Source organism: Cervus canadensis, chromosome 4, assembly GCF_019320065.1.
Source record: "Cervus canadensis isolate Bull #8, Minnesota chromosome 4, ASM1932006v1, whole genome shotgun sequence".
In the NCBI taxonomy this organism is placed as follows: Eukaryota; Metazoa; Chordata; class Mammalia; order Artiodactyla; family Cervidae; genus Cervus; species Cervus canadensis.
In genome coordinates, this window is record NC_057389.1 from 104,733,490 (window position 1) to 104,760,073 (window position 26,584).

Sequence of the window (26,584 nt, forward strand, 5' to 3'; positions counted from 1 at the left end):
GGTGCCTTGGGTTGTGGAAAATTATTTTCCCATGGAACACAATTCTGTACATTTTGACTTTAGCTAGGTATTACTTATTCACAAACAGTACTTGAAAATTATACTCATGTGGAAAGACTGTTTAGACCATGAGGAAGCAAGTCTCTAGGTATCAGGCAGTTCAGTTCAGTTCAGTTGCTCAGTCGTATCTGACTCTTTGTGACCCCATGGACTGCAGCACGCCAGGCCTCCCTGTCCATCACCAACTCCTGGAGTCCACCCAAATCCATGTCCATTGAGTCAGTGATGCCATCCAACCATCTCATCCTCTGTCATCCCCTTCTCCTCCTGCCTTTAATCTTTTCCACATCAGGGTCTTGTCAAATGAGTCAGTTCTTCGCATCAGGTGGCCAGAGTATTAGAGTTTCAGCTACAGTATCATTCCTTCCAATGAATATTCAGGACTGACTTCCTTTAGGATAAACTGGTTGGATCTCTTGTCCAAGGGATTCTCAAGAGTCTTCTCCAACACCACAGTTCAAAAGGATCAATTCTTCAGTGTTCAGCTTTCTTTATAGTCCAACTCTCACATCCATACATGACTACTGAAAAAACCATAGCTTTGACTAGACGGACCTTTGTTGGCAAAGTTATTTAATAAGCTATCTAGGTTGGTCATTGCTTTGCTTCCAAGGAGCAAGGTAGCATGCATGGTGAGTCTTAAATGTTTATTTTTTGCTACTTTTACATGGGAGTGGGAAAGAGGGGAAACCTCTGTGCTTTGTTCTGCATCTATCTGGGTTTTGCATTTTAAAAATCTTTTACAAAGAAAACATACTCATGTTGCCTGGATGTGTATGCTTGCGTGTATTACATGTGCATGTTACATAGGTCCATAGGTCCATAGACTAGAGCTTCTCCAGCAGCACCGTCTGCCTTTCTCAAGGTCCTGGTCCGAAGGCTTCCCAGGAGAGGGGAGGATGAGGGGGGAGGAAGGGCTGGGGGGAGGCCATCCACGCTGGTAATGGTATGTTCAGGTTCCAATCAGCCCTAAATGACAAGGTAGCAGAGGAAATTTTACCTTCCAAACTGAAAGAAATCCGTCCCAAATCGCAGAGGGAAATAGGCCTGAGGTAAAGACCGTCCTGAGTTCTCCTGGGTGGAGAACCTTGTTCTATGTGTCTTCCCCAGCCCTGAGCAGTGATAGAGCTGGGAAGGGGGTCTCCCAAGAGGGAGGAGGAGAGTGGGGGGGGGTCCTTACAGGCCCTCAGCAGTTTTCTCAGGCAGCAGCACGAGTCGTGGTCAGACTCCACCTCCAGGGCTCTGGGGAAGACGGCAGCAAACGTGTGGCTTCTTGGCTGACAAGACCTCCTATCACGGTTATGTGGGTCCCTGTCAGTCCTGAGTGCCCTCTGGGACAGCGAGAGGAGAGGTTCAGGGGACCCACACCACTTCCTAAGGGGTCTCGTCTCCTCCGCCCCTAACTTGCTAACAAAGCCCCCCAAACCTTCCTGGGCTGTCCGCTACCCTGGGCACAAGCAGGCTGTGCTCAGGTGGAGGTCCCCACTGGCCCTGCTGATGCCAGGCTTGCCTGCCTGTGTGCTCTGGACCCTCCCTCCTCACCGGAAGGGCCAAGGGGCTGCTGACGGAGCAAGCAGACAGACAGGGCCGCACATGGAAACAGCAACGAGCACTGAAAATATTCCACAGGCTGGCTCCTAAGTCAGGGCGAAGCCCGAGCGGGCCTTGGTCTAACTCTGGCAGCTGGAATCCCAACCCTGGGAAGGCTGTGAGGTGGGCAGGTGAACTATGGGTGGCTCAGGTAAAGCTCCCATATCCCGATACACTCTCAAAGGCAGATTTCTGTACCCAGCAACTCACCCCTCGTTCTCCACAAAAGATATGGTGGACCCAGCCTCTACGCTTGGCCCTGATCACTCCCTGCTCTCTGGTACCCTTCAGGCTTTCCTCGTGACTCACCAGGCCCCCAGCTGCAGCAGGGCAGTCAGAAGAGGCCCCGGCTGGCAGAGCACACGCTTGAGAGGCAGCAATTTTACAATCTGTCTCCATGTGGGCCCCATCACATGTTCCCCAGCCAGTATGATTGAAAAACACATCAATGGAGACCACGGAAAATTGGGTTTTCTCTACATTTATTTCAACTGCTAAATGATTAACAACATCCACAACTTCTGAGATTAAAAAAAAAGAAGAAAAAACAACCCCAAACCCCCAAAACTTCCATTTTATAACATCACAAATGTCTTCTAGGTTTTACCAAGGACCAAAAAGCTAAAATTCTCTATGATTTCCAGTGACCGAAACAAGGCAGAGACAGTAAGCACCCAAAGTGGCGAGCTAGCACTTTCCGGATGCCTGTCGTCCTCACGGAAGAGCCCCTGGAACTAGAATGACAGAAAAGACACTGTGACTTTGACGAGGCCACGCAGCTGCACGTCACGCTTGCTGGCACGCATGCCCCCTGCAGAGTGGCCTCTGCCGGAGAGAGCAAGGGCAGGCATGGGGGGCCAGCGTGCTGGTCCCCGGAGGCGGGCAGGACGCACCGCCACGCTCCTCCCTGGCCCCCACAACGCCGTGACTGCCTCAACGCCATCACCACAGAAATGTCACCTGAGTGTTTACGGGACTTTCCAGGCTCAAGAAGTAGGTGTTCCCTTTCACGTTTGCCAAAGGCTCAGTGTCAGCCAAAGCAGGACACCCCCAGGAGGAGTGGCAGGAGGCTGTGGATTGAATAGGGCTCGAATCCTGGGAATTCCTAAAGTATTTTATTTACAAATAAAAGCAGAAAGCTAAGAATGACATACTAGGACAAAGTGAATGTGATGGTCAAAGCTATGCTCGAAGAGCGAGAACCCATGCTGGGGGTGCACACCTCACCCTGGGCGTGTGCTGGGCGTGCGTGCTCCATGACAGGCCATGGGGAACCGAGGCCCAGGTCTCAGAGTTCAATCACTCTGCCTGACTCACAGCCAACATGGAAGGCTGTTGGAAGGATTAAAAAAGGAGGTGATTCCCCCAAGTTGTGGTTCCCCCAAACCACACCACCCCTGCAGGCTATTTCAACTCTGCTGAAGAACCTCCAACACGTCCACCCATAAAGATCTGCCAAAACAACAGAAGTGACCAGAAGCAAGCAGAGCTCTGGGGACCACCCGTGACATGAAGACAGGCAGCATCAGGTGGGAACGCGATGCTGTGCCAATGAGTGCGGGCCAGACAGAGAGAGATCCAGAGGAAGCTGGGACTATAGCCCAGGAGAGCTGAGGATCTGAGAAAATGAAGATTTCATAACTGCCAATAAAAGTGGCTGATGGGGTCATTCACTGCTGTGTCCCCCAAGCTCACAGTATCAGCAGGATCTCTTTTTTCACGTTTTAACACATATTTAAAACTTCAACACTGCTGCTTTCTGATGAAGGGTTGAGAGATCCCCACAGCCTGAGAATTCCACATGTAGCGGCAAGAGGTGGAGTGTGAGAAGCGGGAAGGGGCGGCCATCACGCGTCTTGAAATAGCAAACAGCTGCAGAGCCCACCCCAAGAGGACCCTCTCTGTCCTGCACACAGGCCCTAATGAAACAATTCCTCACGCTGCCATGCAGGCAGAAAACGGGACTCTGAAGAGCTCACACCTCCTACCCCCTTGCAGGAAACACTCCGTATGTGGTTTAAAAAAAAAACGAGTTTGCTTTGTGGATTTTAAAGAGAATGTAAATTTGCGGAAAGTTTCATTAGTGTAATGATTACTCCCCAATGAGTTAAGCTGCTGAATACATCGGTGAACTTTCATTAAGTCTCTAGGGATGCATTTAAGAGTTGAGACTCCATAAATAACATGTTCATCGAATCCACTAGTGTAAAGAGCTGCAGCACTCAGACCAAACAGGCGTGGTACCAGAGCGCAGGCTTCATTATTCCTGATTCATATTCCCTATTTGAATTTGAGAAGACACAATCCATGACTATTTCAGGATCAAGTCTGCCAGCAGATCGCTTTCAGAGAGCAGTGTGTCCTGGGCAGGAAACCCGACGGTAGCCGGTTCCGGGCACTTACAGGGCGCTGGTGCTTTCAAGGGCAACCCCACCTTCTGAGTGGAACCAGCAGAGACCTGCAGAAGACCTGCTGCCAAAAGCGTTTGGAAGAAGGGGGAAAGGCAAAAGCAGACTGGAAACGGGCATTTTGTTTGTTTTTAAGAAAAAGAAAAGCCAGCGGGTGGAACCTCCACACCAGAAACTGCAGAGATGTTTGTTTTCCGTGTACACACCAAACCTACTTGGGCACTGGCTCCAGGGCTGATCCGGGACAGAGGTGGCGTTTTAAGAGTAATTGCTGCTTCAAGCCTTATCTTTCTCACCAATGGTTTTCATCTATTCAGGGAGAGAACGATTTTGTTCAAAACTGAGTTGGAAATTATGGGTAGGGAAGACAACTAAGAGGAGGGGAGAAAGATAAGTATATTTATAGGCCAAAGGCCCAAAGGCCCTCCGGAAGGAAAAGGACTGGAAGACCCTCAAATCGAGACGAGGTACGAGTGGCGTCCTCTGCGATGCCAGCTTCGAGGTCACCCTTACACGTGCAGGACACAAGGCCACTCCCGAGGCAGCTTGTTTCCACAGGACGGCCCAGGGCTCAGGCCCCACCACAGGCTGCAGGCAGCGGTGCAGGGTGAGCGGGGGCTCGCTGCTTCAGCCAAACCTGGAAGGTGAGAGGCGGGACGCACCCACAGCCAAACATCCCTAGTGTTTCCCTCAGTTTTATGATTTGGGGGGGAGTGATACTTTGGTGTTTGTGTTCTACGCCCTGGCACGTCAGCTCAGGCAGAGCGCCCCCCACCGGCTCACACACATACCTATTTGCTGGCCCGTCTGTGTCTGTACATCTGCATCATCCTCTGACGGAAGACGTCAAACGTGTCTTCTGTGTGCTCCTGCCCGTCGGCACCCAGCCCCTCCCCTTCCGACGCGCTTCCCCTGAGGAGCAAAGCGGACAGTTAGCCACGCCTGAGCCCGTGGCCTGGCCACCAGGGGACGGACACAGCCTGAGCTGCCAGAGGGGCACACGCCAGTGACAGCAAGGGAAAGAGGAAATAAGGACACAGCTCGCAGTGGGGACAAGGCATACTCACCTGTGCATGCCTGTGGGCCTTCTGAGAAGCGTGCTCAGAAGCCAGCCCCTTATTACAGCAGAAAGCCTCTCCAGCAGGTTCTAAGCTCACTTTTAACAGAAATGCTTGCTGCATGTTAGTGGGGCTTCCTAAACTGTGGGCCATGCTCTCTCCTGGTTAGTTTGAGTGTGGGTTTCCGGAAAATGGAAGTGGCTGTTAGTGTAACTACCTAGAATTACCACTCGGCTTTTCTGATAATATGAACGTGGCCAAATGCCAGGGACCAAGTCTATGCAAATGCAGCCAGAATCTGTGTGAACACCTGCACAGGGAAATGATCTGCTAGAAGCCACGTTCAACATCAGGGAAACCAAGGGGTGCTGGTCACAGGACTCAGGGCCAGAATCCCCCAGAGAGCCCGTCTCCCCGGGCACAGCTGCCCACCCCCCGGCCCCCGACGCCTGCCGCGTACACGCTGACGGGCTCCCTGATGCCCTTCCCACAGGAGCCCAGGCCATGGCCCTCCTTCCAGCCCATCTTCTGTAGCATCTGGAACCCCAGGTTCTTGTCGGTCAGCTTCTGCTGGGCAAAGTCAAAGTCCTTGGGTTTCTGAGGAGAGAGAAGAGTGTGGCACATGAGGGGTAACAAAGCGCCTGGATCAAGAGTCTCCCCTGGGCTACACCTGGACATGGTCCAGTACTAACACCCCGAACGCCCCTTTGATGCCCCTAGATGCTCAAGATCAAGTCACAGTCCTGGCAACATTCCCTGGGTGGGCTGATATTTGTAAAGGGTGGAGGTCACAGCTTGAAGTGTCCCCAGAGAACTGAACCAGACCCGTCTCTCAGGCTTCGCTGCGACCACTCTTGTTGCAGTGTTGAGACTGTGAACTAAACTTTGTGAGGGGATGGTAGAGACTGGGCCCAGAAGTTCTGACTAGGAAGATCCAGAGTGGAGACCTGAATGAAGAAAGTGGCCATGTGGTCATCAGGGGGCATATCCCAGGCTGGGTGGAACAGGCCTTGAGGCAGGAAGGCCCCTGGAGCGCCACAGTCAGAGAGGAAGCAGGGCTAAGGCAGAAGGGGGCCAGACAGGCACGGAGAGAGGCTGCCCAGGAAAACCGTCTCAAAGGGGCCTCTCTACTCGACGTCCACTCCTCCCTCATCGTTTCACTCACTCCTGAGAGCGTTCACAACGCTGGACAGTGACTCCACCCTGGAAGCTTCCTGGGCAGCCCTCAGGCATTACTACCAACCCGGACTGACCTATGTGGGTCTGAGCTCTGAATGCTCCCCAAGGGCAGGGATGAGGTTCTGCCTGGACTCTGGGGTCTGTGTCTAGTACAGAGCAGACCTTGCTGAGAGTGGGTACCGCTGGGAAGGATGGGGCCTGGGAATGACCTTGTGGGTGGAGAAGTGAGAAGCCCTGGCAGAGATCTGCGCTCCAGAGCACGCTGTGGAAAGACGAATGAAAAGGCCCAGAGGCCTCTGGAGGAGACAGCTGCCCTGGGTGAGCTGCGGGGATTTCCATTCACTCATGAATATTCATGGACACCTACTGTGTGCTGCAAAGTCTGGGCAGCTAAGGCCTCACAGTTCCTGCTGCCTGAGCTTGTTTCTTTAATCCACCTCGGCCTGGGGAGACTGAGAGCGGCTCATCCGCTCCCAGGGAGAAGGTTCTTGTGTCCTGATCAAGGCAGCTAGGAGCAGCAGGGACGGTACAAGTGTGGGTGGAAAGAGGATGGAGAAGGGACAGGAAAGGCTGGCCATGGGTCCCCGAAAGGCAGGCTTGCACCCCACTTCAGGGAAGCTGCACAAGTGGAAGCAACAAGAGGAACAGGGGTCCACTCAGCCGGACAGATCTTGGTGAGTTTTCAACTGTGTCTAACAATCAGCCTGCCCGGTCTCCTGGGGCTAGAGCAAAGCCATGCACCTGAGGCCAGGCTGCGGAGTGCACAGAGGAGACCTCCTCCCTGTCAGCAGTCACCCCAGAGACCCACTGTGGCAGGATACTGGCTGGCCGCACACTGGGTTAACACCATTTCATTTAATCCCTGCGGGATCTCCGACCTGCACGGTAGGTGCGACTGTCCCACTGTACAGCTGCACAAACAGGACCTCACGCCAAGACTGGACGGCCAGGCTGAGCCTGGAATGGCTGCCTTCTCACCAGGCTGTCCTCGCCAGACGGCACCTGGGAGCTGGCTCAGCTTAAAACTCAACAGACCTGTTAAAAACACACGCTTCAGGCACAGGGAGGTTCCTGCTCCCAGCTCTGAGGTCACACTGACGCTTCATCTGTCTGCTGAGACACCACACGGGCTTTCCTCACCCCAGACGCCCGCAGAGACACCTGGTTCCCCACTCACTTCCTGGACTGCCAGGGCCCTGTGATGTCCCCAGGTGTGTCCCAGGTGAGCTGCGCCAGCCCCACTTGACTGAAGTTTGCTCTCGTCTCCTTCCAATGACCCACCCGCCACAGGGGCACCCCATTTCAGTCAACAGCAGCCCTGTTCCCTTAACTGTCCAGGCCGACAACCCCAGAGTCACCCCGGACTCTTCTTGGCTTTCTGGTCCACGTTCAGTGCATCCGTAAGTCCCACCAACTCCACTTCACCCTGCCTGGGCCTCAGCTCTGCCTGGCCCGCTAGCCCACAGGCTGCTTTCTGCACAGTAGTCCTAATGACCATGTCTTCTACCCAAACCCCCACCAGGGCTGGCTCCCTGACACCTCCCCAGAGAAGGGGCACAGCGCTGACACCCACCTACAGGCCCCACTGACCCGGCTGCTGCCACCTCCACCTCAGCGCCCCACCCCCGCCGCTCTGCTCCCCACCTGTGTCTGCCCTGGGGCTTCTCTCAGGCCTCCCACCGTGCTCCTCCTCACCCACCACTCTCGGTTCTGCAAGTCTCTGTTGCTGACAGCCCTGCTCACTGCTGCCTCTGGGTGGGCAGACGGAAAAGAGCACGGGAGGGAGGTGCTGGCTCGTTAATGAACACTTGCGCACGCATGCGTGCACACACACGCTCAGCTTACCAGCAAAGCCACGCACTCTTTTAACCACAATTATAGTCTACTAAATCTTAACCTCTCAATGGCTGAGACATTATCTTGTTCATCTCTCTGATCCACTGCACACATCAGGCCTTACCCATCCATTAAGTAGACTAATTACTCCATCCTGTGCTCTGGGCAATGCAAAACAGTTTTAAGAGAGATAAGGCTGTGTGATGTTCTTTGCATGTTGACACCTGGCCTGCAGAGTGAGTACAGCCTGCAGCCAGTACCCTTGAGAACTCGGGCAAGCTCTATGTCACATGTGAGGACACTCAGCCATGCTCACCTTCTTCTTGGACACGGGGCGACCCCGAGGCCTGTCATAGGCAATTCGAACTGGTTCGTGAACTGGAAGACAAAAGAAATGTACATATACAAATACACATGTCCTTTCCCCAAATTACTGACACTTGGAAGACAAGCACGCTGCAGCTCTGGCTAATAGCCTTTCTGCCGACAGAGGCAGCTAGGAGCTGTACTTTGGGGCCAGTCGCTTGCCCCACAGAGCGCAGAAACGAACACAGAGGCTCAGCTGAGTGCTGCCTTGCTGTGGGGGAGTCTCCTTAAGTGTGACTGCCACATTTACGATGATGGACCCAACACATGCACTGCTTTCTGTGACTGGAGGAATGCATTTTGCTTTAACAAATGACCAATTTGTGACACTGTGCCCTCTTCCATGTCTCTGCAAGTATTCCGTAGATAAAGAACTAAAGTCCACACAGAACTTTCCAGTAAAAACAATCACACTTCTCATACAGAGCACTAGATCATATCATTATTATTATTATATTTGACAAAGGAAGAGACTAGCAGGTCTGGTACTATCTCATCAACCACCCTATCAAATAACTGAGAGCTTCTAAAACTGAAAGAATCCCACTTTTCCCCCATGAAGGCCATCATAACAAGTATTCTGATGTGCTACTGCCCTCTGGTAAGTTCTGAAGGACAGAAGAGTTTAACAGAGAGTTAGCAATCGATTGCAACAACATTTCTAAACAGAAACCATGAGAGCTGTTAGCAGGAGAAACTAGACTGGTACTGCTGGGTGTGAATATGATGTTCTCAATGACTTAGAGCACATAGATTCTACACACACTGCAGCACTGTTCACCAAAACCACCTCCTCTCACACAAGCATCGAAGGATCAGCCCCACAGAAGAAACATGGCCCAGGCCTGGCTGTGTGGAGGCCTGGGTAGGTAGCAGGGAGCCCACCCAAAGTGGCACATGATGTGATTTACCTACTGACAGTCCAAAAAAGGCAAAACCACAAGGCCAGAAAATGGTCAGTGGTTGCTGCGGCCAGGTAGGAGAGGAGACTGTGGAGGGACAGAGAGACACTTCTGGAAGAAGTTCCAGCTCAGTAGTGCCAGGCGGCCCATGCCTATACACCTTTGCCAAAACTCCATGAACTAGCCACTTGAAAAGAGTGCGCTTTTATTGCTGGTAAATTGTACCTCAAGAACTTTGACCCTCCCTATAGGTGAGCAGGAGATGGCCTTCCATGGCCAAGGCTGGCAGAGTGTGGGCTCCACAGGTCCCACTAACTGCTGCCCTAGACTGCTCCATGGCCCCTGCCTCAACATCATCAAGCAAGTATCACTACCCTGGGGCCTTGCAGGAGGGGGGTTGGGGGCAGTGCTCAGAAAGCTGGGCACCCCTCTAGATCACAGGCAGTAAACAGCCAAGATGACCCAGGTCTGTTCCTTCCACAGCCAGGACTCCCCTGTTGGAAGCTGAGCAATAACGGAAAATAACAAGCAACATGTGGGGTGCTAGAAGCCAAAGGCAGCATCTCCTTAGAGTGCCATCTCTGGACCAACTGGAAACGTCAGTTTCTCATGAACATTTTGGACTGTGTGCAAGACCAATAGGACTATTTTAGGTTAAATAAAATACAAGACCAAAGAGCCCCAGGTTGTGTTGGCCCTGGGGGCGATTCTAAAAGGTAATGCCCAGGTTAGCTGGAGTAATCAGAGGCAGAAGGGATGACAGGGGCCAGCCAGTCATCTTGCAGCTAAACTTGGGCTGGGGGGGGGGCGGGTCAGGTAAATTCCTCAAAACAGGCCATGTCTCCATGATTTTCCATGGCCCCCAGCTGAGCACCATCCCTCCTCAGGTATTAAACAGAAGAAGCGTTGTGGCCACTGGACCAACACCCAGGCACTCACCCTTGGGCTCCTGGATAAGACACAGCCTCTTGGGAGCCGGGATCATGCCAACCTTCAGTGACTTGCTGCTGATCCTCTTCCGGGGGAAGCAGGCCCCTGAGGACGCCTGGGACAGGGCAGGCCCCCCCGCCGGGCTGTCCTCAGCCATCTCGCTCAGGAGGCCGTCGGCTGGGGGGCTGCCCTCCGAGCCCTCAGGCTTGGCCCCTTCTGCCGGCCTGGAGGCCGCTCCAGGAGGGGAGGCCTCCTCGGCCCCTTCCTCATCCTCCTCGTCGTCGTCCTCCTCCTCCTCCTCAGGCATTGCCTCTGGGCTCTCCAGCTCAGCCTCGTGCTGAGAGGGCTCATCCTCAAACTCCCCTTCTCCTTCCGGGGGCCCCAGGGGGCTCTCCTGAGAATCAGCGCACTCACTGGCATGGAGCGTCAGTGGAGATGACGTAAAGCGAATCGACGGGCACAGTTCAAATACCTTCTTTCGATAGAATTTGAAAGCCGAACTATTTTGGTCATGTAGAAACCTAGGATAAGGATGAAATACACTGGTTTAACCAGAGGGTTCTCTAAACATTCCTATTTGCTGAAACTGTCCAAATGGACCTGAGAGAACGGGGGGGTGGCACAAAGAAGCAGACACACGGCCTCTTTCTACTGGCTGTGGTAGAAAGGCAGCCTTTCTTTCTTGATGGTCAGCCTTACAATGAGATAGAAAGTTTGAGGAGTATTACTAATTTAACAAAGGAGCCAGAAACATAAGAGGCCTAACTGCTTTCTTGGGGAGGGAGTTAGAAGAACAAGGTATGCAGTGACATTCAGGGAACACGCTGGAACGAGCTCCAACACCACACCCAGGAGATCCGGCCTGGGCCTTACCTCATCTCTCTCTAATTACGTCACCGGCCACTCTAGGCCTGCGTGTGCTGTGACTCTCTGTTCCTCCCGCCCTCCAGCCATGAGATGGAGAAAGGTGTGTCAACCACAGCACCTCCTGCCTCACGTCCTGCAACAAAGCTGTGTGAACACGGGGGCAACAAGGCCTCTCTGCACCTCAGAGTTCAATGGCCTTAGTCATAGCTTGGAGGTGTGGCTGGTGCTGAGAAACCAAAAACACACAAAATATACTTGGGCCAAAGGAAAGACAGCCCTTGTTCTTGGAAAGGACAACTCAGCCTCATAGGAGTCAATTCTTCCCTAACTAACTATTACTGTATAAAAGTAAAAGCATCATTTTTTTTTTTCTGGATCTGAACGTGATTCTTAAGTTCATGAAGTGGAGGAACATGTCTCAGTAGTGTCCAGCTCTTTGTGACTCCATAGACTATAGCTTGCCAGGCTCCTCTGTCCATAGGATTCTCCAAACAAGAATACTGGAGTGGGCTGCCATTTCCTTCTCCAGGGGATCTTCCTGACTCAGGGATCAAACTCAGGTCTCCTGCACTGCACGCAGATTCTTTACCATCTGAGTCACCAGGTATGCATACAGAAACATAAGTATGCAAGAATATCTAGGAACAGCCCCGGAACAAGATCAGTAAGAGGCCCAGCTCCACCACATATTACAAGGTGTGTAAAGCCTATACAGTTTTAACAGTATGATACTGGCCTATGGACAGACAGATCAAGAGAAAGACCAGAAACACAGTATCTGATGAAGGTGGGAAAAAAGCCACCTTTTCAACAAATGGTGTTGAGACAACAGGCAGCTTTTTAGAAAAATATTTAAATTGGTTCTGTGCTACAGGATTTTTAATTGTATTTTTTCACCCATAATCAAAACTTTATTGAAAAACTGACATCAAAATAGGAGAGCAAGTTGTATACCTTACAAAATTAAACATGATTAGTTAATCTAGGCAGATGAACTGGAATTACTGAACTGATAGGGCTTCCTGTGACAGAACATGAGCTCAGGAAGGTGTGTGGATCATCAGTGTTGCTTTTCTACATGAACACCCTTCTGTGAATCTGGTCTTTTCTCCTGTTGGCTGACACCACACTAGTGAACAACTTACACAAAGCACCAGTCTGAGCATGGCTGAAAACCAGGGTAATCTTGTAGCTACCTGGACTTTTTACATCCATAAAGTAAGAATTTGGACTTTGAACAAGCTGTTTCTTTTTATGTCTCTTCTTTTCCAAAGAAGGTGCAGTAAACCTCCTGCCAAAGGCAGGTTGATCCCTTTGCAAGCCCAGCCCATGCAGATCTCTTAATTGTACTCTTTTTTTCTCCAAGATGTATTTATTTAATTTTGGTTGTGCGGGGTCTCTGTTGCTGTGTGCGGGGTCTCTGTTGCTGTGTGCAGGCTTCTCTAGCTGCGTCAAGCAGGGCCTGCTCTTTTGAGGTAGGTGGGCTTCTCATTTTGGTGGCCTCTCTTGTTTCGGAGCACGGGCTCCAGGGTGCTTGGGTTTCAGTAGTTGTGGCACGTAGGCTCAGCAGTTGCGGCACAGGGGATGTGGAATCTTCTGGGACCAGGCACTGAACCCATGTCCCCTGTGCTGGCAGGCAAACTCTCAAACCCCCAGACCCCCAGGGAAGCCCTCTTAATTGTATTCTCAAGCACACTGGGAGCAGGGTGAGATGTGGCTGTGTAGGGAGGACAAGACAACAGCCTGGAGAGCGAGGACACCGGTGGGGCAGGGCGTGTTGTGAAGGGAAAAAAGCGAGGTACAAAAGGCCCTATTACATGCAGAAACCTACTTGTGCTGTGGGAACTAAGAGGGAAATACACACACACACACACACACTACAAATAAATGAAAATGGTTTCTTATTATCGATGGATGGGGGGAATGAGACTTCTCTGAGTTTACCTTTTGTAATTTTTACTTTAGAGCCATACAAATTCTGGACTTATTTTAAAAATTAAATTAAAAAGGATAAGAAAAAAAGCCTTCAAATAGATTCTCAGCAGAAGCAAATGAACTTGACTGTGTCAAACTGATGACATAACCACAAACACAAAATGAAATTAACTGTAGCAACTACTACACACATTGCAGGTGTGATTCTTCTAAGGGAAAGAAACACAAAGTCATCTTGCCTTTTACTAAATAGGTGGGTGTTGGGTGCAGTCATTTTCCAACTATCCTACGAGCAATGGGGGTGAAAATGCATCACCCCACCTGAGGCTGCTGGAGTTTTCGGTCTCTCTCTGCAGGGGACAAAGGGGACAGCATCTTCTGAAGAACACTGCTCAGAAAAGGCTGCCACAGAGGCTGAGGAATAACACCAAGCCCTGCCAGTGCCAAGTAAGCAGGACAATGCAGAGTTCTCTTTCTGCACTGGGAGAAAAAAGAAAACCGCTGAAATGCTCCAGCCTGCCCTTCACCGAGTTGTCGCCTATGCCTGGGCCTGCCAGTGTGAGGTCCTGCATGCGGTAGCAGCCCAGCTCTAAGATCTGTAAGGCCCAGCAGCCCCAAGGCCTGTAAAAGGCAGTACTAGGCTGAGTACCTACAAGGCCACCAGTGCTCCACGTGGCTGGTGTGGGCCTCACAAGAAGTAAGAGGTACCCAGTGCAGGACCTACTCAACATCCAAATTTTTTTTTTTTTTTTTTAAATTTTTTTCAAATATACATTTATTTTATTTGGCTGCACTAGGTCTTATTTGTGGCATGTGGGATCTAGTTCCTTGACCAGGGATTGAACCTGGGCCCCCTGCATTGGGAGTGCAGATTCTTAGCCATTGGACCGCCAAGGAAGTCCCTCAACATCCAAATTTGCTAGAAGAGCTTAGACACGCTGACTCCCAGAAATGTTCCAGGAAATGTAAAATTTTTAACCATATCCTTAAGTAAACTAAGGCACAACTCTCTAGCACGTTGGGAACAGGGCAAGGGTCCAGAACCCCTGGCTGGCAGTAGGATGCAATCCATATAGCATGGGAATCCCTCCCAATGCAAGGGGAGCTCAGCCAAGTTAAGGCTCAATAAAGAGAACACATGGCCCTCAGGCGGCTTCCCCCTTAAGGAGAATTCGCACCGCAGGCAGGGTGGGTTCTATGGCCTTCGGGCTGTAGAATGCTGAATGTTGACCCCACTGAAGGCGGACAAGGGTGCCAAGCCACTACTACGGCAAAGTGCTTGTTGCTCACACCTGGACCAAAACCCATCATCATGCTTCATGAGCAGCACGTTTTCATCCTGCCCAGAGCTGCCAGCATGAGCAGGGACAGTACCCTCCTCCTCAGACTCACGGGCGAGGACACACTCTCCTCTTTGCCTCTGCAAAGGTTCTGGGGAACCTACACATCCTGCTGCCAGGGCATTCTCTCCCCCTTCCCCTGACCAACACCCACTGAGCCTTTGGATCCAGCTTAAACTTCCCTCTGGGGGTGGCTTTTCCTGACGCCCCAGAAGAGGGCAGGTCTCCAACAAACCCAGACAGATGCTTCTCCCGAAAAGCCCTGAGCTCAGTGGAAGAGAAGTCATGATCTATCCTGGGGGCGACCCTCTGTGGGCTCTCAGGACACTCATGAGGTGAACATAAATCAAAGGGGTGTGATGGGTACGTACCAAAGGTCAGGGTTGTCAATGCTGTTTTCTATGCTGAACTGTTCAATCTCTGGTCCCACCTGAGCAACAAATTTGGCCAGTTTCTCTGCAGTCTCCATTGTCTTCGTATCAACTACAAAATAAAGCAACTGTCATGTCCTGGTTCTGAGCTGCCAATCTCCACGTGAACACCATGGGGCTGTGGAGACTGATCACAAAGACGGCCCGTGGTTGTGGTCTGGCCCTTTGCCACGTGCCCCTGCCGCTCTGCACAGCAGAGGTGGACTCTCCTTCCTCCCTGTGAACTGGGGCTGGCCCTGGGACTCGCTCTGACTGAGGATGTGACAGAAATGTGCAGCCTGGGCCTGAGACGCCTCAAGCACCTCCTCTGCAGCTCCTGGATACCCAAGCGAACCATCAGGCTTACTGCTGGGGGGTGACAGCATGTAGCCCACAAGCTCCATCTCCTCAGCTCACAGTCCCTGACTATTGGCCACTGCCTGCAGCTAGCAGGCCCAGCCTAGCGACTTGAAACAACATTTGATGCCTTCTGTTTGAAGTCACAGTTTGCACCGGTTTGTTACACAGCAATAACTAGAAAAATGTTATCAGTTGAGTAGATTTTTTCCTCTACATTCCCATCTAGTGCTGAGGGGAAGTACTGGCCACAGGGCAGCCCTGTTGTGGAAGGAGAAGGCAATGCTTGGGAGAAACAGAAGAAGCTGCAAGCCACCTAACTCAAAGGAAGGAGACGAGAGAGCTTAGCAGGGAAGAGGAAACAGAATGCAAACCAGGGCCGCCCGATGAGAAGTACAAGGGGCAAGAATAGAGACTGGGATCAAGGAGCTCAATGCCCCAAGCACGGGCACATGGCACGCCCTGCTGGCCAGCAGGGGAACTGTGCAGGGAGGCGCAGACTCAGCGGCAGCACTCCTGCGGGCTCCGCACTCAGGACAAGAGAAAGGGGGCAGCAGGACTCCAGCACCAGCCCTGTGATGAGGCGAGAGGAGAGCGCCTCGGTGTGCACCATCCTGGCCGGATCCCTTTTGCTGCCGCCTGCTGCCCTGCCCAGCCCAGCCCACTGAAGTTGCCTGACTCTGCAGAGACCCCTGGGGATGGATCAGAGTTGGGGCTGGGGCCCAAAGGACGGGGACAGGGGTGAGCACTCACCATCAGCAGACAGGCAGGGAGAAGAGGTCTGAGGGACTTCAGAGACATCCATGCCTGCTGGTTTGGGGGATGGGCCGGAGGCTTCTGGGCTGGGGTCCCGAGGTGAGGGTCCAGCCAGCTCTGGGGAGCAGTCCTTGGCAGCATCATTTCTGTCCGGCTGGGGCGGCTTGCCCGGCAGGGAGCCCGGGGCCTGCCGGCCATGGTGCTTCAGCCTGGTGCCTGAGGAGAGCAGGGTCTGGGTCCCAGTGGTGGCTCTCCTCACTTTGCAGCCCCGGAGCCCGTGAGTGCGAGGATGTCCCCGCCGCCGCGCTGGGAGGAGCCTCCTCTTGAGGCTGCGGACTGTCCGGGCGTACAGCATCGCCCGGACCGCACACTCTGCTGCCGTCGGCTTCTCATCTGTGCCTGGCAAGGTCTGGCTCATCCGCTGCATCTCTGCCAGTTTCAGCTTGTAATATTTATACTCCAGACTACTGTCATCAGACAAAAACCTATGTAACAAAACAGGAACAGCAGGACATTTGTGAACATACCAGCACAGCCAAATTGCTGCTGTGAATACACTTCTGCAAACTCTTTCCACTTGGTGGCCTCCTTGCTGATGGAGAGGCTCTGCCCAGCTCTACCAAGGACCCAGTGTTGGGCCCTGGGCATGTGTCCTGCTCAGAGTGACCAGAGGGTGATCAGGAGCTTTGATGGAGCACTGGTTGATTCCTCCTCGATTTCAGCACCATGAAGGAGCTCACAGCTCCTGGCAGGCTCACACAGAAGCCCTCTGCTGCCAGGGAATGGCAGGGATTGCTCCCAGACACTGCCTTCAGGAGGTGACACCCTTCAAGTGGTGGACACTCAGCGACCTTTTAATTACATCATTAAGGACAGCGTGCCATTGATGTGAAATCATGTGCCAGAGTCATAAGGAGAAGAGTACAGAAAAGAGGAGTCTGAGTTACATGTACTGACATTACATGTACTAACACAGAAAGAGATCCGTGATACAGCCCATGGAGAACAAGCTACAGAAATCCAACATTGAAACACACCCTATGAAACTGTCTTTGTGTACATAACATCCATGTATATTTGTTTTTTTTCACACAGGTTGAAAGAATAAGAAGTAAACATAAGAATTTGCTCTAAGGAGTGGGTGAGAAAGAGCAATGGAGGGGTCTTTCACATTATTTACTTTGCAGACCATTTCATTAGCACTTTCTTTCATCTCTATTAACCGTTCTTTCCTAGTCTCTGGGCTTTTTTCACCATTTTTTCCTTGCCTCATGAATTGAATGGTTATCTTCAGTCTTTATTTCTGATAAACACATGCAAGGTTGTACCTTTCCCCCAACCTGCTACTTCCTTCTGAAGAGTTTCTAATTTCAATTCGAATTCTCTTTCATACAAAAGTTAGTAGAAGCTAGTTTTATTGAGGCTGTTGCTGGCTTCAAGTTTTATGCATTGCACAATGTGGCCAACATGATTTTCCTTTCCTGGGACGGTCTGTAATTTTCTCCATGACCTCATTCATACCAAGGTTTTTGTGAATGTTCAACTTCAGTTTGTGTTAAAGAACAAGTAGCGTCTGGTGAGTATGGCAGTATTTCACGAGGCTCTTGGACTGTCTGCTGCTGAGGTCATGCATTAGAGGAGGTTCCCCGTGCTCGCTTCGGCAGCACATATACCAGATGAGGTTCCCCACTGCCAGAGGCAGAGGCGGACCGGCCATGAGGTGGCAGTGCACAGCAGGATGCTGGCAGCTCTGTGTGACGTGGCGGGTCCCTCGTGGGCGGCTCTGCGTGGAGCTCCTGCTGACGCTCACTGCACAGTCCAGGTCCGCCTGGACCTGGGGGAACAGGCTGTGCTGGCTCCTCTGCTGCCCTAGACACTGCTGGGCCAGCAGCAGCATCCTGAAAGACTGCACCCTAACAAGCCGAGATTCCCACATAAGGGAAGGTGGACCAACACAGATGCTCCAGTTCTCAAGTCAAATGCAGCCCCCTATCCACGGCAGAAAGTGGAGTAAATGCCAGGTGATCCAGATCCCCACCACGGGAGGCCCTTTTCTGTGGTCGATTCTAATGCCAAGTGCAGGTTCAACCCATCAGTCACGAGCCCATCTCCCCCAGCTCTAGTGGAGCATGACAACAAAAGCACAAAATACTCCCGAGCTAGCCTGCCAGGTTCAAATTCCAGCATAGTCACCTACTAGCTGGGAGATTTACTGAATCTTTCTGTGCCTCAGTTTCTCCACCTATAAGATCGGATGGGTGATAATGATAAGTCACTTCACCATGTTGCTGTGAGGCTTGAGTTATATACTTTTTGTTACGAAGAAAATGCTTTGAGAAATTCCCTGGTGGGCCAGTGGTTTGGACTTGGTGCTTTCACTGCCAGGACCTGGGTTCAGTCCCTGGTTGGGGAACTAATATCTCACAAGACGCACAGCTCAGGCATTTAAATAAAAAAAAAAAAGAGCAGCATAGGTGTGTCATCTCTAGGGATATAACAGTTAACTGTTAAAAGAAGCTTAAAGAACTAAAAGTGACTGTCTCTAAGGAGCAAACTCAGGGACTTCTCTGGCAGACCAGTAGTTAAGACTCCACTCTTCTACTGTAGGAGGGGCATGGGTTTGATCCCTGGTTGGGGAATAAAGATCCCACAGGCTGCACTGGCATGGCCAAAAGAAAAAAAAAAGGAGTGGAACTGGCATGAGAATGGATCATGGCAGAAACATTTTGCCTTTTGTGATAACATCGATTTTTTTGGTATATCACATACAAGTACTACTTTGACTTAAGAATTTAAACATATACACCAAAAACCTAAGTTTACTGTTTGTTTTTTTTAACACTGTTTGCACACTCTTCTTATAGGCTCTGGATAATTCTGAAGGAGTTCACAGGTGATCAAGTCTCTGAGTCAGCTCCCTAATCTGTTCTTCATTCAGGTCAATTCTATCAGCCAACCACTGATATTTTGATGTGAGATTTCAACAATCACATTCTTCAATTCCAAGATCCTTAATTGGCTATTTTCCATAATAAGCAGTTACTCTTTCATGGATGTACTATGCTATTATCCATCTAAGACTATTAATCACATATGTGCTTTTAGACAATCTTCTCTACCCTAGAGTAACCCTGTCTTAGGTGTCAGATCTGCTGAGTCTGATGACCCTCTTTCATGATGCCGCTTTTCCTCAAACACACGCTTACGTTTGATCTGCAGGCCCTCCCACCACCACCACACATACCCCCAAGCCTGGCTCTGGTTCTGTCCGCCACCCCCAGCCGTCAGTGACCGTGAGCCTGTGGGGAGTGTGCAGCGGTCACGGGGCAGGGACACACGCTCCCAGTCCTCTCAGGGTCCCCTTTCCCTCCAGCCCAATGACCTCGACAATCCCCTGGAAACTGTCCCTGGGTCTTTCAAGTCTACATGACATCTTACCCAGAGGAATTGGTCCCTGTTTTCATCTGTCGGTCTGAGGCTATCTAGACTCCTTCCTTCAGCATAAGCACTGGCTGAGACCACAGAGCCTGAGTGTGAATCTCAGCTCTGTCTGCCACTAGCTGTGCATCCTCCAGGCAAGAGACCTCTTTAAGCCTCAAGTTTTCTGTCTATGAAGATGACAACATATCTACTTCAAGAGGTTGTTTATGAGGGTTCGGCCAGCTAGTGCGTAAATCAGTAAAGTGCTTAGAATGGTACCAAGTGCACAAAAAGCAAAAGATTTGCTAAATAAAAAGTATTCAGTAAATGATACTGGGGCAATTAGGTTATTAGGTTTTTTTTTTTTTTAACTTTTAAGTTACATGCCTGTCTTACTCAACATATGAACATAGCCTAGGTGAATTCAAGAATTCTGTAAAAATAAAACCATAACAATTTCTAACTCTCCTCCTGGAAATCATACTGGTAAGCACCAAAGCTCTGGCACCATTACACAGAGATTTTTACCTTTCAAGCATCTTTAGTAATTACAACAGCAAGAACAGAAAATTCGGGGATCTCCCGGCTGGTCCAAATCCACCTGTGAATGCAGCAGACGCGGGTCTGACCCCTGGCTGGGGAAGAGCCCACAAGCCAAGGGGCAATGAGGCCTGTGGGCCACGCCTCCTGAGCCCACACGCTGCAACTGCTGAAGCCCACGGACCGAGAGCCCATGCTCCGCAACAGAAGTCACACCAATGGAAAACCCGCGCCCTGCAACGAAGGGCCATCCCCGCTCACCACCACTAGAGAAAGCCTGCGCGCAGCAATAGACACCCAGCGTAGCCAAAAATAAATAAATTTTTTACAAAAATAAAGAATCTACCGTGCAACACAGGTTCAATACCTGCTTGGAGAACTAAGACCCCACATGCCACAGAGAACTAAGCCCACACACCACAACTACTGAGTCTATGCGCCACAACTGGAGTCCACGAGCCTCAAAGAAAGATGCCACAGGAGGCAACTAAGACTTGACTCAATCAAGTAAATAAATAACTTCTTAAAAAATTTAAATAAATAAGGGAAGGGCATGTTATTTAAAAAACAAAAAATTCTAAAAATCCAACAAAGAGGAATGGCTAAATAAACTGATCACCTACTCTGTAGACCGGTAAACACAGCCATCTGAAATGTTTACAAAAAGCAGGAAACACGAGCGCTTTCCTGTGAAAAAGGAGTAGGGCATATTACAGCACAACCACAACCTGTGAAAGACCACAGCGCCTGCAAGGGGCAGAAAGATGCTAACAAACACCCCCAAACGCCAGGGGGCGCCAGAGAGAGCACAGATGGCTTCGCCCAACTTTCTTCTTTTCCTTTTCTAATAAGCAAATACTGTATTAATATTTATGGCAGAAACTTTAATTTTAAAAAACTGTTCTATTCAAGCGAAGAGGCAATAAGACAAAAGGAAGACAGCTGAACAGAGAGCAGCAATAAATCACAAACAACTGCTGTGACGTATTCCTCATCTTACACTCAAAGGCACGTGTCTCTCACCTCATCCTCAAATCAGCACAGACAAGGAATCTGAACCCATATGAACCTGACCCACCCTCATACTCTTCCTACCGACTGACACCACAGCTCAAAATAAACACTTCACTTTCTTCTCTGGACATCATCAAAGCAACAGAAACACTGCCCTGTACTTTACAGGTGAGATTCAGAAGAGCACCATTTAGAGACCTACCAGTAAGCAGGGTCCTCCTTGAGAAGAGCTCTCTCTTTGGGAGACAGGCTGCCTCCAATGACACGTGCGACCAGCTGGTCAATGATGTCCACCACCTTGTGATCTGCTCGCTGGGGGACCTCTGGAACACACAGAAGGTCTTCTCTGAGAAACGTACTGGACCACATGGGGCCTGGGAAGATCAGGACAGAGCCTAAGGGTGGAGCCTAAGCAGGCACCAGCAACTGAAATCCTCCTTCACAAGAGACCAGCATTGAAAAGAGGGAAAGAGCCTGTTATTCTAGAAACCAATATACAAAATATCCTCTCAAAAGCTATAGTAGCACAATCACTAGCAGAGAAACAGTCACAAACTTAAGTGACTGTACAGAGCAATATTCTATAGGAGAAAATGGTATGTAGCAACTCCTTATCACTTTTTGCATACAGCTTAACTTGTTCACAATATTAAGGGGAAAACAGAGAGACATAAAATGTAGCTAGGTATAAAATAATGTAAAAAGTATATCTAAACTGTAATTTGTAATATGAAAAAAGGAAGAAGAGATACAAATAAATAGACACACAGAAAAAAAGTTCAGACAGAAATATACCAGAAAGTTAACAGAGGTTATCTATGGGTGGTAGATTTAGCAGGGATTTCACTTTTTTGTGTGCTTTATCTATAAAAAATAAACACATGTGATGCGTAATCAGAAAACATACATAAGCTCACAAAGAAAAATTGTCCAATTTAAAAAGTTAATATTAAAAAAAGTCAATAGTTCCAAGATAGGTGTTCATAGAAAGCATCTGTTGAATGTTTGAAAAAAAAATTTTTTTAAGTGTGAATTTCCTTTGATATTTGCTAGTTTTAATAGCACAGATGGTCTATTTGTTCATTCATTCAATAAAACATCAGCCCTGAACTGGAGAGGTTTTCCAGTTTGGTGTGGAATGGTATCAATACACTCAACATCAGTGTGAGTTCTTAACACAGGATGCGTCAATCCTTCAGTTGTCATTTCATTTCCCCTCTGAAATTACTTTCTTTTTTGTTGTTGGCTCTCACTTTATATAACTGCTAGTTTTACATGATTTTACAAAACAGTAAGAGCTTCAAAGTCAGAGGCTTTCAAAGACAATGAAATTTGCACATCACTGCAACCAACTCTAGAGAAAATGACCACAGTTAAGGGCCTGAAAGTGGATCTTACCTTTGGCCCAGCAATCTTTCTGTGGATATCTCCTTTAAAGGAGGATTCAATTTTTTTTAAATGAAAAGAATAGTAAGAATCAAGAAATTCAACCAAAGATATCCTCCCAGCATTTCTAACAGTAATGGAAGTAGTGTCAGCCTGTGCCCCATAAGACATGGACACTGGTGCCGTCTCCCTGACGACCAGACAAGGCGCCACTGCTTGGCAGATGCCAATTTCACAAGGACTCAGCTCTGCTCAGGCTCAGAAGCCTTTAATAAAAGGCACTATGACTCCAACATCAAGGGAGATGCAGCAAATGCTGCAGACACAGCAAAGAGCCTTTGAGAATCCTGCAGAGGAGCAGACGGCAGTGTTTCCAGCACAGCAAGGTGGCAGCCACAGGCACGCCTGCGCAGCAGCGTAGCCAGGGGGCAGTGGCGGGCTACTTTAGGTTGTGGGGGGCTTTCTCGCTCCTCTCAGTATCACTGATACACAGACTTTCCACCCCACTATTCTGGGGGATGTGGGGAAGAGAGGTCCCACTTCAGCCCTGAGCTCACTTCTGAAAGGCTCCCTCTCTGGCAGTAGGTGCGGCCGCCCATCCATGGAGGGACCTACGCAGCACCTGTAGCAGTCAGGGCTCCAAAAGGGTGAAGACAGATTCAGGGACAAATGCAACTTACCAACCTGACTGGGGCAATGGAAGCCGAAAACTGTATCAGAGGAAAAAGGGACTTCCTCAGTGGCCACTATGTGTGCTCATGTCTTCTGGGCTTTCTGGGCTGTGAAAATATCCATCCTCGGAGCGCAGGGGGAGGGGAAGGGACACTACACAGCCAGTCACTTCTATTTCTATTACCTTCTTCTTTGTCTTTCCCCTCCCCAGGACGCCAACTCGTTAACAGCAGGCTACCAGGTATACTGAAGTGATCTCTCCACCTCTAGCCAGTCTAGAAAAGTGAGCAGGTGGAAAGGTGCCTCCACCACCTAGCCCTGAGAACAGTTCAGAAACAGCCTTCCTGACTCCCCATGCTGGGCTGGGCCTCTCCTATAGCCCCTCAACCCCAGCACAGGTGGGGCTGGGTTTGTGATTTCTTCCCCTCAGAAGCCTGGGGGATCCTTCGAGACTGTGGCCTGTATTTACTTTCCTTTTGAGTAATAACTCGGGGCTGGGGGGGGTGGGCAAAGAAGGGGTACTTTTGGAACATGGCTTCTTAACCTAGGCTGTAAGATGATACAAACAACCCAGATAGTAAAGCAATACTGTGTACAACATCCATCCACACGCTTACAGAAAGAGTGGCAGGCATGTATGAATGAGTGGCAGTCACTGTGAGTTTTCTCCTAAAATTTTGATTTGTTTTCAACTGGCTAAAGAACTTCTATGTACAAATATCAAAGAGAATAAGAGGCATTACAAAAAAGCAAACAAATCACAACAAACAGAAACTGCTGCTGCTTTCCTTACCATCACTCAGACCACTCAGAGCCTTGGCCTGAATTTCAGGCTTTGCAGGAGGCACCGCTTTCTCCTCATCTCGGGCTGGCTCAGATTCAGCTTTCTTGACCTGGAGTGGACACCCACTGCTGACCAGCCAGGCCTTCAGGTGATCGATGTACTCTCTCCCAAATAGAGTCGAGTCCTCGAAGTTTGGAAACGCAGCAGGAGATGGAGCTATATCTTGGAGGCCGACGGCTTCCAGGATTTTCTCTTGCCGGAAGGAAGAGGCCAAGGAGAACGTCTGTCCCAGAAGAGCTAACGACTTCCGGCAGAGAGAATTGGTGGTCTCCAGGGCAATCGCCAAGTCCAGGGGGTTAGTGAGGGTCTTCATCTTGACGCTCAGCTCGTAGGCATTGCAGGCCATGAGCAGGGGTGTGACGCTCTTCAGCAGCCGGTCTTGTAGTCTCATTATGTATTTATCAAAGGGCTTTATGATTTCGAAAAAGCAATTTTTGGTCTTCACAGCACCTTTGTCTAAAAGCATGTTTAAAAACTCGTTATCAACTCTGGGTGTTTTCAAAGCAGAGTGCTTTAAAAATTTGATAGTAAAAAAGCAAAAATCTCTGTGCTCTGGTTTTAAGGAGCATTTGAATGAGGCAAGCATTTTAGCACAGGTTTCTGTTTCAAGTTCAAAGAGAGTCTGGAAAAGTTGGGAAAACTTAACATCATCTTTTATGGTGTGGAAGCCTGCCCACTTGATTATTTCTATCCCAAATCTCGAGAAGACATCTGACTTATCTATGATGTCGAAGCTCATCTTTCTCCTGGGGAGCCGGACATCCTTTAGATCAAGCCCCAGAGGGACTTTCCGGGTGGGGAACTGGACCTCTTCTGTCCCTGGGTTCGTCGCCAGGGTCACGTCAGGACTTGAGGTGGTTTTCTGGATTTGGTTAGTGCCCTGAGTTTTGGGAGTGACACGACTCATAGTGGGTACCTTTTTCGTGCTCACGTTTCTCAGCATGACAAGTTTCCCAACCCCAGCTTTAGAAGTGAGCAGGCCTTGAGTCTCCCCCTTTCCCAAGATAGCACCCTCCTGGTCAGCAAGGTTTAGACCTCGGCCTCTGCCCTGGACTTGGCTGCTGCCCCTGAGCACAGAGTCCGCCTCCCCTGGACGGTCCACGTCATAATCACGACTCTCCTTCTCCAAGCACTCTTTCTCAATCAGCCTGGAGGAGCCAAAGTCCCCCAGTAATGCAGAAGGGCCAAAACTATACTCCTGTGACCAAGAGGATTCTTGAGAAACTGAGTGGGCAAAGTCTTGTTCCCAAGAGCCACGGAGTGCAAATTTCCAGTCCTGAGAACGGAAATGTCCCAGTTTCCGGTGGCCAAAGACCTGGTCTCGGGAGTTAGGGTGGGAAAATTCCAGATCCCGACCACATTCTTTGCGAAAGTAGCTGTCTTCACTTACAGAAGGGTTGCTTGACCTGAAGGAAGGTCCTGGAAATATATCACCTCTCAGGCCTTCTCTCCCAGTGTCTCGAGGATGAGTTACAGATGCGCCCAGAGTGTACCTGCTGTCACTGTGAATGTCATCAAACATATCTGCTCTGGCTCTTGGGACTGTCCTTAGAAGATCTGAAATAAGCAATCCAAAAAGAAACACAAAGGTATGTGTCAGACCAGAGGCTGCAAGTGGGTGATCTGCAGACCACTAGCAGGGTGCTTTCCCAGTCAGAGTGCATTTTAGAAACTCACATGGAGAATATGCGTAGTTTCACCTAAAAATCTAGGTTTCTACTTATGCAAACAGAAGAGTTACAAGTACTGGGCCTGCATCTGGCCTGACGATAGTCCACGGAGGCTAGGCAGCAGTGCTGCTCACTCATTCAGATCTGTTGTCCTACCTCTGTTTTACAAGGCTTCCCTGGTGGCTCAGCTGGTAAAGAATGTGCCTGCAATGCAGGAGACCTGGGTTTGATCCCTGGGGTGGAAAGAGTCCCTGGAGAAGGAACGGCTACCCACTTCAGTATTCTGGCCTGGAGAATTCCATGGGGTTGCAGAGTTGGACACAACTAGCAACTTTCACTTTCACTTCACTTTCTATTTTACAAGCCTTCTTTTAGACTCTGGGATGGGCATTTGGTTCCCAAATAACCTGGTCTTCTTTACTGTCACCGGAACACTTGTGTATTTCTACTTCTATCACACAGCAGACGGGCGTTCTAGAGGCTGCCTGCCTCCCCTGCTTCCTATAAGGGACTCTTGGCCCACAGCGCCACTGAGGCAGGAGCTACATCTGATACTGCAGCCACCACTGCTGGCTGGACCTTAGCTGAGCACTTGATCCAAAGGTGGCTGACAGGCTCCCTCAGAAAGGGTCATTAAGCCAACCAATACCTGAAAAAAGAGACTGAGAAAATAAGAGGGAAGGCAGAAGTTAAACAGGCCACAACAGAAGAAACCACAATGGAAACTGAACAGTATGTGCTTTTGTCCTCCTCTGCGCAGAAATGAGAAAAATAGGAAACTATGTTTGCATTTGTTTATTCATGCATACAGAAACTGTAAGGGGAATTCCCTGGCAGTCCAGTGGTTAGGACTCCACGCTTTCACTGCCAAGAACCTGGGTTCAGTCCCTGGTCAGGAAACTAAAATCCCATATGCAGCATGCTGCAGCCAAAAAGAAAAAAGAAACTGTAAGAAGTCAAAAACAGAAGACAACTGTGGATACATGGGAACAGAGGGCCTCAGGGAGACATTTGCACAGAGCACCTTTCTTACTTTCTGATTCA

At 49.9% G+C, this 26,584-nt stretch overlaps 1 protein-coding gene across 14 annotated transcripts in view; it reads right to left on the minus strand.

Moving 5' to 3' along the window:
* Nucleotides 1–2,115: 2,115 nt before the first annotated feature.
* Nucleotides 2,116–26,584, minus strand: part of SUGP2 (SURP and G-patch domain containing 2) — a 28,979-nt gene continuing 4,510 nt past the window's right edge. For 3 of the 14 annotated variants that reach the window (XM_043467435.1, XM_043467434.1, XM_043467436.1), the window contains exons 3-10: nucleotides 23,820–25,427; nucleotides 21,171–21,342; nucleotides 15,992–16,479; nucleotides 14,843–14,954; nucleotides 10,339–10,850; nucleotides 8,448–8,509; nucleotides 5,577–5,713; nucleotides 2,116–4,970 (exon numbers count right to left, since the gene is read on the minus strand). In XM_043467435.1, coding sequence (XP_043323370.1) covers nucleotides 4,850–4,970; nucleotides 5,577–5,713; nucleotides 8,448–8,509; nucleotides 10,339–10,850; nucleotides 14,843–14,954; nucleotides 15,992–16,479; nucleotides 21,171–21,342; nucleotides 23,820–25,427 — 3,212 coding nt within the window. In that variant the 3' untranslated portion in view covers nucleotides 2,116–4,849. Of the gene's footprint in view, nucleotides 5,427–5,576; nucleotides 5,714–8,447; nucleotides 8,510–10,338; nucleotides 10,851–14,842; nucleotides 14,955–15,991; nucleotides 16,480–21,170; nucleotides 21,343–23,819; nucleotides 25,428–26,584 lie in introns of all 14 variants that reach the window. The other 11 variants (XM_043467438.1, XM_043467440.1, XM_043467437.1 and 8 more) reach the window with 9 other exon arrangements.